Source organism: Elephas maximus, chromosome 25, assembly GCF_024166365.1.
Source record: "Elephas maximus indicus isolate mEleMax1 chromosome 25, mEleMax1 primary haplotype, whole genome shotgun sequence".
NCBI lineage: Eukaryota > Metazoa > Chordata > Mammalia > Proboscidea > Elephantidae > Elephas > Elephas maximus.
This window is the reverse complement of record NC_064843.1, coordinates 39,300,000-39,312,524: the sequence shown is the minus strand read 5'-3', so window position 1 is coordinate 39,312,524 and position 12,525 is coordinate 39,300,000. Positions and strand designations below refer to the sequence as shown.

The 12,525-nt window shown below is 39.3% G+C and overlaps 1 protein-coding gene across 8 annotated transcripts in view; it reads right to left on the bottom strand.

Annotated features, from left to right (window-relative positions):
- RAD21L1 (RAD21 cohesin complex component like 1) overlaps positions 1–11,616 on the bottom strand; it is a 30,522-nt gene extending 18,906 nt beyond the window's left edge. For 5 of the 8 annotated variants that reach the window (XM_049869828.1, XM_049869832.1, XM_049869833.1 and 2 more), the window contains exons 1-5: positions 11,536–11,616; positions 9,513–9,688; positions 7,662–7,791; positions 5,666–5,759; positions 3,582–3,688 (exon numbers count right to left, since the gene is read on the bottom strand). In XM_049869828.1, coding sequence (XP_049725785.1) covers positions 3,582–3,688; positions 5,666–5,759; positions 7,662–7,791; positions 9,513–9,656 — 475 coding nt within the window. In that variant the 5' untranslated portion in view covers positions 9,657–9,688; positions 11,536–11,616. Of the gene's footprint in view, positions 1–3,581; positions 3,689–5,665; positions 5,760–7,661; positions 7,837–9,512; positions 9,764–10,454; positions 10,833–11,535 lie in introns of those variants that run through there. The other 3 variants (XM_049869830.1, XM_049869829.1, XM_049869835.1) reach the window with 3 other exon arrangements.
- Between the last annotated feature and the right edge of the window lie 909 nt (positions 11,617–12,525).

Below are 12,525 nucleotides of genomic sequence, written 5' to 3'. Positions count from 1 at the left end.
TAGGTGAAACATTTTATAAAAGGGAGACTTATGAGAATGAATTCCTAAGACACTGACAGTAGCAGATAAAATGAACTCCCTGCTTCAGGCTAATCTTCTTCCCGATTGGTTGTCAGCTCTTGCATGTTCTTTCCCTCCCTTGCGTTTGAATCTCTAGGTTCAGGAGTCTAAAACCCTAGAAGTCACAGCTTGCTCTTCTCTTCCCTCCTTCTAACAACTCATGTTAGTGTCGAACAGTAAAGAAAAACATGAGGCATTGCTCATGTTGAAAATCTTCCATAAACCTACGTCTTCTAGAGAGGAAGAGTTTAAAAAGGCAACCTTCATTGTATTGGACCAAAGACTTGCTCAATCGAAAAGATGAAGTGATTCGTTCAGAAATTACCAAGAATGTGTTTACATTATTCAGGTACAACTTGATAAATCCAAAAGGAAAAATCAGCCCTGGTCAATCAGATTACATTTATGAACAGATACAATATTCTTAGCACCGAGCATCATGAGGATCTGAGATTATAAAAAAAAAAAAAAATTACTTCAATTTTAAACTATAATGCAGAATAGGATGGGTTAATATTAAAAACATAGGACATTAGGTTTGAGCTAGTTTTTGAAGGAGAAAAAAAAAAACACATATTGGTACGAAGGACTAAAGGAGAGGATAAGGGAACTAACCCTGTACTGTTGTAAGTAGTATCTCAATTTTACATACAGGGCATTAAGGCTCAGAGAGGTTAGGTAATTTGCTTCAATAGGGGTGGGTTAACATAGAAAAGCAATGGACAAAGTTCAGATTCAAACCGAACTGCCGGTCTACTAAGAACATGTTCTTCCCACCTTTTCGGATTGTAGAAAAAGACACAATGCAGACAGCAACCAAATTGTATTTGTTGGCTGGTAACAGCATTTCCTTAACTAGAGCAAAAAGTCTATACACATTAAAACTAACACACGAAGTTGATATGATAGAGAAAGTGATAACGTGGTAGAGGACCTTAAGGACAGGCAGAGGTGTTTGACACAGTAACTCACAGAGACTCAGGCACTTCAACAGAGGAATGCGATACAGACAAAAAATGGAAATGAGCACAACTGCTCTCGCAGACATGTACAAAATGTAGGAGAACACCGGAGGAAGATGTGTAGGAAGGTATTATAGCATTCTAGGCCTGAAGTACTGATGAACTATATTGGTGGCTAGGGAAATAGAAAGGAGACCTAAGAGATATTTCAAACTTTTTTTTTTTTTTTAAATCAGCACTGGTATAAAACTGACAAAGAGTGCAGCTGTAAGTGATCCTTAAGTTTCAAGCCTGGAGAAGTGCAGTAGTGTTTACAGGAAAATCTGTAAAGGGGATGTATCTTGGACAGTAGGGAATACGATGACCTCTTTGCTAGTGTGTTACATTACAAGGTTTAGAATTCCAGGCAGTAGGAGATTTGTGATACTCAGAGTATGGCCTGTGGCCTGCTCCATGACAAAGGAACTACAGAAATTATCAAGAAAGTGTGCTAGATTTTTTTGAATGCCTTTTCTGTACCGATTGAGATGATCATGTTGTTCTTCTCCTTTGATCTATTAATTAGTGTATTCCATTGACTGATTTTCTAACTTTGAACCAACCTTGCATTCCTGGAATAAATTCTACTTGATCACGATGTACAATTTTTTTTAAATTGTGCTTTAGGTGAAAGTTTACAGCTCAAATTAATTTCTCACACAAAAATGTATACACATGTTGTTATGTGGCACTAGTTACAATCCTTACAATGTGACAGTACATTCCCCTTCTCCACCCCAAATGTATAATTCTTTGAATACCCTATTGGATTTTGTTTGCTAGTATTTTGTTGAAAATTTTGGCATCTATATTCATAAGGGATATTGGTCTGTGGTTTTCTTTTCTTGTGGTGTCTTTGGTTTTAGTACCAGGGCACCAAAATATTCCTTCTTCTTTTAAGTTTTGGAAGAGTTTGAAAAGGGTTGGTGTCAGTTCTTCGTGAAGCTGTCTGGTCCTAGACTTTTGTTTTTTGGTAGTTTTTTTTTTTTTTAATTACTGATTCAATCTTTTTGCTTGTTATGGATCTGTAGAGGCTTTCTACTTCCTTTTGAGTCAGTTTAGATAGGTTACGTGAGGAACTACAGAAATTAGAAGTAAATGTGTACAAACTTTTATATCAATTTAACGGAGTAGTTTTACACATGTTGAATCTAATAATAAATATTGAGGCTTATATTTTTTTTATAAATTTTTTATTTTTCTAGCAATTCATTTTTATTGTATTTTATAAAAGTATCAGTCCATAAGAGATTGGAAACAAACAAACAAAAAAATAACAGAACTGGTTCTTCACCACATATTGTTTGAGAAATACCACTACAGGTAATAAGAGATATGGAAAGAGAGTAAGGATAAGAAGCCAAGGTTAAAGATGTAGCTCAAGCATCCTTCTTTGCCCCCCACCCCACCCTCCAAGGCAAATTTGACCATCTTTCTCCTATGCTTACTGTGTTGAGCACTATAAGAAATTCAAAGATGAATATAACACAGATCTTAGCCTCATGGAATTTGCAGACCAGTATAAGAGTTATATAAATATAATGCAAGAGAGTGAAAAATGCCATAAAAATGAACAAATAATATATAGTTTGATTAAACCATGTTGCTTCAATTCTGAAATACATTCACCGTGCCCACACAGGTTTTAACATTTTTTAAATCAGTGCCCATTTCACAATGTGAACATTTAGTGTGATAGCATTTCCTCCTCCTGTTTTTAAATCTATTATTTTACAGTTTATGTCAACATACACTGGAGGAATATAATATTTTGAAGGCATTTTATGGTGCATACATGTAAAACCTTGTAAATATGTTAACTATAACAACTGTCTCTCTCCCAGCCTGAAAGTTCGTTTAGGAAAGGAACTGCTTCTTTAAGCTTTGTTGGCACTGATGACTATGAAAAAAACCAGTTGCCTCAAATGCAACTCCTGGTGACCCCATGTGTGTCAGAATAGAACTGTACTCCCTAGGGTTTTCAATGGCTGATTTTTTGGAAGTAAATTGCCAGGCCTTTCTTCTGAGGTACCTCTGGGCAGACTTGAACCTTCAGCCTTTCGGTTAGCAGCCAAGCCCATTAACCACCCAGGGACTCCATGTAGCATCTGATAAATAAACCAAAACACCAGTCCCACTGCCGTCGAGTCGATTCCAACTCATAGAGACCCTATAGGACAGAGTAGAACTGCCCCATAGAGTTTGCAAGGAGCGCCTGGTGGATTTGAATTGCCAACGTTTTGGTTAGCACCTGTAGCACTTAACCACTACACCACCAGCGTTTCCATCTGATGTATAGTAGGTATGTAAATGGCTGTACACGCCTAAGGGAAGTAGAGCCTAAGACTGAGTCTTGGTAGTGCCATCTAGACTAGAAAACGGCAATGACAAACTTATTGGGGATTACTTTTAGACATCTGAAGATTCATTCTAAAGATATTTCTATTGGCACCATTTCAATACAAAAATGCAAATATAATTGATTATGTCTTATAATTTGAATTTCTCAAATATTCTTACCAAAGCTCCCAGCTTGGAAAAGTAGATCATTGTCATAATCTTCTCTAAGTGTGATTTCTTCTGGTCTACTTTGGTTCTGAGTAAAATGCTCCGAAACATCAATAGCACTATGGAAAAATGTGAGAATGAAAATAACATGTGAACATAACACAATGCTGGTACAGTATACTGGAAAAAAAAAAAAACTATAACAAAAAATAGTTTTCATTATAAGAATAAGAATGTTTTTATTTTATCAATAGTACTATTTATAGAACACTAGTTTATTATACATGCATATAATATTAATGATCTCCAGGTTGCCAAATAACAATGTTCAATTCTCAGTCCTTATCTTACTTGTCCTAACCAACAGCATTTGAAATAGATGATCACTCCTTCACGGAACACATTCTTTACTTGGCCTCTAGGATATCACTCATTCTTGATTTTCTTCTTACCTCATTGGCTTCTCCTTTTCTACCTCTTTTACTGGTTCTTTCTCATTCCCCACACTACTAACTATTGAGAATGACCCAACACTCAGTCCTCAGACTACTCTCCTCTCTCTTAAATCTGCATTCACTCCCTTGGGCTTCTCTTATGGTCCAGGGTTGAAAATACATCTGTATAATCCCAAATCCCAAATTTATACATCCAGTCCAGACCTCTCTCCTAACGTTCAGGCCCAGATATCCAACTGCCTACCTACCCCGCCTTGGATGTGTAACGGTCATCTCAGACCAAAAGCAAAACCAAACCAGCTGCTGTGGAGTCAGTTCAGACTCCTAGCAGCCCTATAGAATAGGGTAGAACTGCCTCACAGCATTTCCAAGGCTGTCAGCTTTATGGGAGCAGACTGCCACATCTTTCTCCTGTGGGCGGCTGGTGAGTTCGAATCTCGGACCTTTTGGTTAGCAGCTGAGTGCATAACCACTGCGCCACCAGGGCTTGCTGTCATCTCAGAACTTATGTCCAAAACTGAATTTACTTCTTTCGCCCTGCTCCACTATCCCCTAATTATCCTGGTCTCATTAAGTGGTAACTCCATTCTCATAGTCATCCTTCACTCTCTCTTAGAGCCATATCTAATCCATCGGCAAACCCTGTTGGCTCTGCCTTCAAAATATATCCTTAATTTGACTGCTGTCGCCTTGATAAAATGAAGACAGAACTGATCAGGGACACTGCCATCTCTCATCTGGATTTCTTACTGCAATAGGCTTCTGCTTCCTCCCTTGCCCCCTTACACCAGCCAGAGGTAGACTGTCGAAATCAAGTCAGTTCCTGTCACCCGTGTGGAAACTCTCCTGTGCTCCCCATCTGAGTAAATTAACGTTCTTACTGTAGTCCACAACACCCGACATCATCTGCACGCCCTGCCACCTCTCTGACTTCATCTCCTACTACTCGGGCCCTCACTCACTCCTCTCGAGTCTCACTTGCCTCCATGTTGTTCTTTGAAAATGTCCCATGTGCTCTACCTTAGGGCCTTTCCATTTGCTCTAACTAGAACATTTCACCCTATGTGAAACCGCATCTGAATGTTTTGCCCCTTCACTTCCTTCAGGTTTCTATTCTTACCTTATTAGAAAAGCCTTCATGGTCGTTCTATATAAAATAGTGCTTTTTGTCACTTTATTCCCTCTTACCTTATATTTAAATTTTTATTTATTTACTTATTTTTTATTATTTCCTACTTTTCTTCATGATGATCACCTCCTGCCATGTTGTATATTTATTTGTTTATTGTCTGTCTATCCCAACTAGAATGTAAGATCCATGAGGGCAGGAGCTGTGTTTTATTCATTGCTGTCTTCTCAGTGCATAAAACAGTGCCTGGCATATGGAAGGTGCCCAATAAATATTTATTGAATGAATGGATGAATATAGTGTCAATACTGCAAACTACATTCAGTAGATATAATGATTTTTTTTTTTTTTTTGGTGTTATACTCTTGAATTTCACACTAACTTTAAGTCTCTGTCCACTGCATGATTACTTGTTCAGTTGTTAACTACAGTCCATTTGCCTTCATGAAATCTGAATATTAAAACTATATACTATCAAGAATGTCAAGATTGATGGAAAATAAATAATTTACTTCACATTCTGGGTGTCAAAATCATGAAATTCTTCTGGCAATGTGATAGCACTGTAAGCTGCTTCAAAATTCTCTTTTGGAAGGTCAACTAGTCCTGAAAGAAATTAAAAAACACACTCAGTAAACAATGATGCTATCTAAAATAAGAAACTCCAAATTAAATCTCTATTTTCTCTCACTGGCCTGCTGCTTAGCCTCCTAACTGGTTTCCCTGTATCCATTCCTGCCCCTCCGCAGTCCATTCTCTACAAAGCAGCCTGAGTGATACTTTAAAAAAGTAGATTAGATCACTTCTATCTTCAGTGACTTCCAACTGAATTTAAATAAAACCCAAATTTCTAATAGGAACCTCTGTAACCCCATGAACCCACTGGGTATCATCTAATGACACTCTCGCTCTCACTCATTATACTCCAACCACACTGGCCTTTGGGCTCCCTGAACCGGTCAAACACTTTTCCACCTCAAGACCTTTGTTCTTGCTGCTGAGAATGGTATTCCCTCAGGGGCTTCTTACATGGCTGAGTACTTCTCATTCTCATTCTGAGGTTACAGTGAAATCTCAGAAAGGCTTTTCCAAACTACCCTAACTAAAGTGAATTTCTGTTATTTCCTATTGCAGTGTTCTATTTCTCTTCATTGTACAATCACAATCTATAATTATTTTAATAATTTTTAAAAACTTTTTTATTACCTGATTCCCTCACCAGACTGAAAGGGACCTTATTTGTCTTGTTTGTCCTTGTATCCCACAGCCTAACATAGTGTTTAGCTTAAAGAATGGGATCAAAAATATTTGTGGAATATATAAATGAAATAATGAATAAAAAAGAATGAACCATACTTGGTCTGAGTATAAATCTACCTAGAATTTCTACAAATATTCTAAATAAAGAGGGAGGAAAAAAAGATACCTGTCAATCCTGATTCAACAAATACTAACTGAGGAAACAGTATGTGGAAGGTACTAAGACAGAAATGCAAAAAATGACTATGACAAAGGCCCTGGCTTCAAGAAGCTTGCAGACTTCTCTCACGAGTGACAAGGCCTAAATAACCATAATATGAACTAGAAAATGGTGTGTATCTTAGAAACGGAACAGACTCTACGTAAATTAACATTTGAAGGCATTATAACTCATGTAAATCTCTAGCATTTTGGAATGCCTAGGGATTTTCCATAATAATTCATAAATAGCATGCTAGTTAGGGTCTTGAGCATTCTGAAAACAATGACAACTACAGATATCTAGGTTTTGCCAATTACACTATTTCTAATTTCTCTTGTAAAGACAAAAACAGATACAGCAAACTAACCAAACAATAAGGAAACTGGTTGCCCCATGGAGGAGAGCTGCCCCACAGGGTTTCCAGGGCTATAATCTTTGCAGAAGCAGACTGCCAGGATTTTTCTCCTGCAGAGCAGCTGGTGGGTTCTAACTGCTGATGTTTTGGTTAGCAGCTGAGCACTTAACCACAGTGCCACCACGGCTCCTTCACAGCAAACTAAGTGACCCATTAAAAACCAAATATTAGAGTTTCTTACATGAATTGGTGCCTTTAAGTGTATTACTTATATGAATATGCAGGAACATTACAAGTTTTGGAAAGCACGACCTTTTCCTGCAAATAAAAGCAAGGGAAAGAATGTAATTTGTCCCTAAGCATGAAATGTTATGGAAAAATCTTATGGAGCCCTGGTGGCACAGTGTTTAAGAGCTACAGCTGCTAACTAAAAGGCTGGCAGTTTGAATCCGCCAGTTGCTCCTTGGAAACCCTATGGGGCAATTCTACTCTGTCCTATTTGTTTGCTATGAGTTGGAATCGACCTGACAGCAATTTTTTTTTTTAACCATAAAACTTAGATTCAATCAAAAGGAAGCTTACATTCTCTATACTCACTCTGAAACTGTAGAGTGCTGCTGATTAAAAAAGTCCATCCAAAGTAAAAATACAAAAGGAAACGAAGAAGAAGCAATAAATATTGTATGTATACCTGGGCGAAATGTCATCTTCATTTTAAGAAATGCTTCACTGCAATCTGCCAAAAGATATTTTGCCTTCCTATTATAGATTCGAACAACTCCCAGAAGAAGGTGTCCTGAAGTTCGAAGCGCAATTTTCACCTTTCAACAATTTTTAAAGTATTAGAATATTGAAAAGTTGGTCAATAAGACTGTTCTTTGAAAATTACTGAAATCATAAGAATTTCTTCTCTTTAAAAAAGACATTTCACATCACTTTCTACTTCACCTTTTAAAATGACTTATTAACATTTCTTATTCAATGAAGATAATTTAAGGAGGCATTTAATACTATCATTGGTGCTATGGGAAGACTAAACATAAACTACAGTCAGGTAGAGTGGCGTTCGAGCCTTGGCTCATTTGCTGAGGCGAGTCATTTAACCTTCCTAAACTTCAGTTTATTATAATGGCTACAATTTATTACAGTGAAACCTGTGAGAGCCAACGAGGGGACTGCCTTGTTTTCTGGGTCTCACAAGTTTTCCGGCTTTGAAAGAGTACAGTCTTACCATTTTTCTATCACTCGTTTTAGTGGAAAATATTTAAGTTTTTCTTCTCTGACAGATTTCTGCCTTACACAGAGTTCCAGCTTTCACGGACTTTATTGTATATACTTATTTTGTGCCCGGCATTGTGCTTTTCATACATTAATTTATTTAATTTTGACAACCACCTCTATTTACAAAAGGAAAAAACTGATACTTGGGTACGTTAAGTAGCATGCCCAAAGTATCACAACTATTAAGTGGTGGAGCCAAAATTACAATTAAAATTTGGCCAACTCAAAAGTCACACTCTTAACGACCACACTTTATTGGGACTAAAAGAAGCCCACATCATAGGGTTGTTGTGAGGATGAAATAAACAACATAAAGTCTAGCCCGCTCCCTGACACACAGGTTTTCAATTATATTTCATTTTTCTCTCAAATAGAAAAAATATTTAACCTATTAAAAATATGGCATCATTTTAAGAATTATAATGTAAATCCTAATAGTAGCTGTATAATGCTTCATGATGAATACTTTATTGTTTACGAGGTGTTTTCACATATATTTTGATTCACACTCAACCTTTTTATTAATTATTTTTCTAAGAAGTATGTACGTAACTCCTATGTATAATTAATGAATTAATGATGAGGGTAAAAGAAAAAAAAGACTAGACTTTATGTTCATTTATTTTATCCTCACAACAACCCTAGGTATAAGTGGAGCCCTCGTGGTGCAGTGGTTAAGAGCTACAGCTGCTAACCGAAAGGTCGGCAATTTGAATCTTGGAAAACCCGTGGGGCAGTTCTACTCTGTCCTATATAGGGTTGCGATGAGTCAGAACTGACTTGACAGAATTTTTTTTTAATGTATAAAGTATTTTGTTAGGGAATAGGAAAGGACAAAATATATATGAAATATGGCCTTTATCCTTCAGAGTCCAATCTATTTATGATAAACACATGATACAGTTAATTACCAACCCAAAAAAAAAAAAAAAACCGGTTATCGTTGAGTCGACTCCAACTCATAGTGACCCTATAGGGCAGAGTGGAACTGCCCCATAGAGTTTCAAAGGAGTGCCTGGTGGATTTGATCTGCTGAGCATTTGGTTAGTAGCCATAGCTCTTAACCACTTTATCACCAGGGTTTCCTAATTACCAACAGAAAACAATATATGCTTATGTTCAGATATTATAGGAATTAAAATAGAGGAGAGCATTTGAGAAGTTCTTGGAAATATATTTCATGGTCTAAATATATTTTAATTCCATTCCTATCCATAAGTTATGCCAAATACAAACCATCATTTTAAAAGCAGTAACATACCTTAGGTGAAAGAATTTTTTCAATGGTTATCTCTAGGTTACATTCAAATACATGAGCCTTTGTGAGTTTCTTCTCCCAATGAGCTGCCAGCCATATTTTGGCCAATGGCCCTCGTTTACTCATAAGCACATGTGTGTAGAACATGTTGCCTGTATTCCTTAGTCGTATTTTACAAACTAGAGAGAATATTAAAAGGTATTTAAAATTTGAATACAGAAAACTTCCAGTGCTATTTGATAGTAAGCAGAAATACTTTTCATTAGTTCTATAAAAATAACACTCAGATTATCTTCTAATTCAATGTGTTATCCAACCAAAACCATTTTCTCATAAAGAAACCTTTATTTAGAATATAAAATTACAAACTAATGACACAGCTCTATTAGATCGTGAACCACGCTGGTTTAAATGTACCCTGATCAATGATCTTCTTACATTTTGCTTATTTTATCCAACGAAGGATTTGAGCTCCCTTCTTTTAAGTATGGCCAAATAAATAAGGGGGGAAGATGGGAAAAAAGGAGGTAGAAATAGGGAAGAAATGATAGAATGTGGGCAAACTAAGAAAAGGAAACACAGATCACCTCCTGTAAAATTTAAAAATTTGAGAGGTGTTGGATCACTGATTTATATCCAGGTGTTGAATTTCTTTATTCTCTTCTAGATGCCCTGGTTAATTTCATAATATAAAAAATTTTCAAGTTAAAATAATGGAACTCCAAAGGATCATAAAGTGAAAAAATAAAAACAAGGAAGTATAATAACCAGAAGACGACAAGAAAGAAAATGGGAATCAACTAAGAAGTTTGAAATATGAATGGTAAAAGGAAAAACATCACTTAAAAATGAGGAATTTATACACATCTCCACAAATCATACTACTCTGCGTAACAGCCTAAGGCTCTATTACTAAGCAAAAATGAGAAAGGATTATTGCTTAACCTTAAACTGCCTCTATGGAAGCTTCTTTCCTACTTGAAGTTCTGATAAAGGAGAAAATTAAGCCAAACTGAACATAAAAACAAAATCAGCCACAGAATTAACACCTTAGGGGAACTCTGATCAATGCTCATTTACACCCCAAGGATCAAATCATCAGGCCCAAACTAAGGGTTATGCAATCTACCAAAGCCACATTCCCCAATGGGGACAGAGATTTGTTCATGGCTTGTCCCTTGCCTTGGTTCCACCTTCTTCCTTTCTAGTCTGTGTGTTTTAGTATCTTAATATAAGTTCCAATTTATCTGTTTTAATTGCTCCCAGGTGTGCGATGAATAATGCACATTTAAAAAATAAAGTTATTTAATATTCCCGAGGCACTGATTTTTCTGGGTGTATATTACCAAAAAGAAAGCGGGGAGGGGGGGGGCCGCATGAAAACCCACAAGTCCTGTGGGTTATTTCTAGATTGACTTGGCTTCATGCAAGGTAAAGCCAGAGAGAAGACCTGGAACTGCGAGCCGGAGAAAGAGCTACTTCGCGGAAAACAGCCCAGGAAAAGCAGGGGGCCGGCGGGGTGCGAAGTGGGGCGCAGAGGGTGGGAGGAAGCGGCAGCGGCCCTGTGGGAGCGGAAGGGGGAGGCAGAGAGCCAGGGCGCGAGACTTTCCAGGGGAGCAATCTGAGGGCGCGGGGAGAGGAAAAGGGAGGTGCAGAGGGCCTGGCCGGGGCTGTGGGGAGACGACAGCGGGCGTCAAGAGCAAGGACGCCGCGGGTCCTCCCCACAGACGACCCCTCAGAGTCCAAGGCGAGATGCTCAGAGAGGGAAACTGAGGCCAGAGGGGTGATCGCAGGCGCCCGTCCCCCCGCGCGTGGGGATGTGGAGGCCCCGAGTCGCCTCCCCAGCCCAGAGAGGGCTCCGGGCGGCGGCGTTTTTTCCTCAGTCGGGGCCCTCCCTGCTCCGCGCGGCCAGCTGAGGGGGCCATCGGGAGCCGGGGCGGGCGCCGGTGGGGATGCGGGTGGCCTGGATCCCCTCGTCCACCTCACTACAGCCCTCGGTACTGCCTGGCGTCAGGCGGCGCCCTACTTTCAGCGCCGCGTCTGAGGAGAGGCGCACGGGAGCAGCTGCTGTGAGAAGTCGCCGGGCGCGGCTGGGCGTCAGCGGGAGCGCGGTGGGCCGAGGGGCGGGGCGGGGCGGGGCGGGGCGGGGCGCGGGGCGGGGCGCGGGGCGGGGCGGGGCGCGGGGCGGGGCGATATTGGGAGTGGGCGGGGCAGGGCCCCGATCCTAGTGCGCAGTCTCGGACCTCAACCGCGGTGAGGGATGGAGGGGGCGGAGCCCTGGTCCAGAAGTTGCTTTGAGAAAGTGCCAATGTCTGACTCCTCTACCCGGTAGTCTCTGAACATCCCTAGGATGAAGTCCCATCTCCTCCACTTACTAGTTAGGAACCCCCTTGAAGGAATTATTTAATGTCTTGAACTTTACTCTTTCTCATCTGTAAAAGGTAAATGGCAATCATAAAAGTACAGGCAGTACTCGAATTACTGTGGGGTTCCCTTCGAACGATTCTGACCTAAGTAGAATAGCTCTCTCTTTCTTTTTTAGTGTTCATTATTATTGTCTTTTATTATCAGTCTCTTTAAAAACATGCTGTATTTGTCTTGGGGGGTTGGAAATATTACATATAAACTTACAGATATATCTTAACATTGTGTGTAATATATGGAGCCCCGGTGGCACAGTGGTTAAGAGCTCTGGCTGCTGCTAACCAAAAAGTTGGTAGTTTGAATCCACCAGCTGCTCCTTGGAAACCCTATGGAGCAGTTTTACTCTGTTCTATAGGGTCACTGAGTCTTCCTCCAATCCTGATGCCCCGTTCTTCTTCATATAATCCAGCTTCTCTGATTATTTGCTTAGCATACAGATTGAATAGGTATGGTGAAAGAATACAACCCTGATGCACACCTTTCCTGACTTTAAACCAATCAGAATCCCCTTGTTCTGTCCGAACAACTGCCTCTTCATCTATGTATAGGTTTCTCATGAGCACAATTAAGTGTTCTGGAATTCCCATTCTTC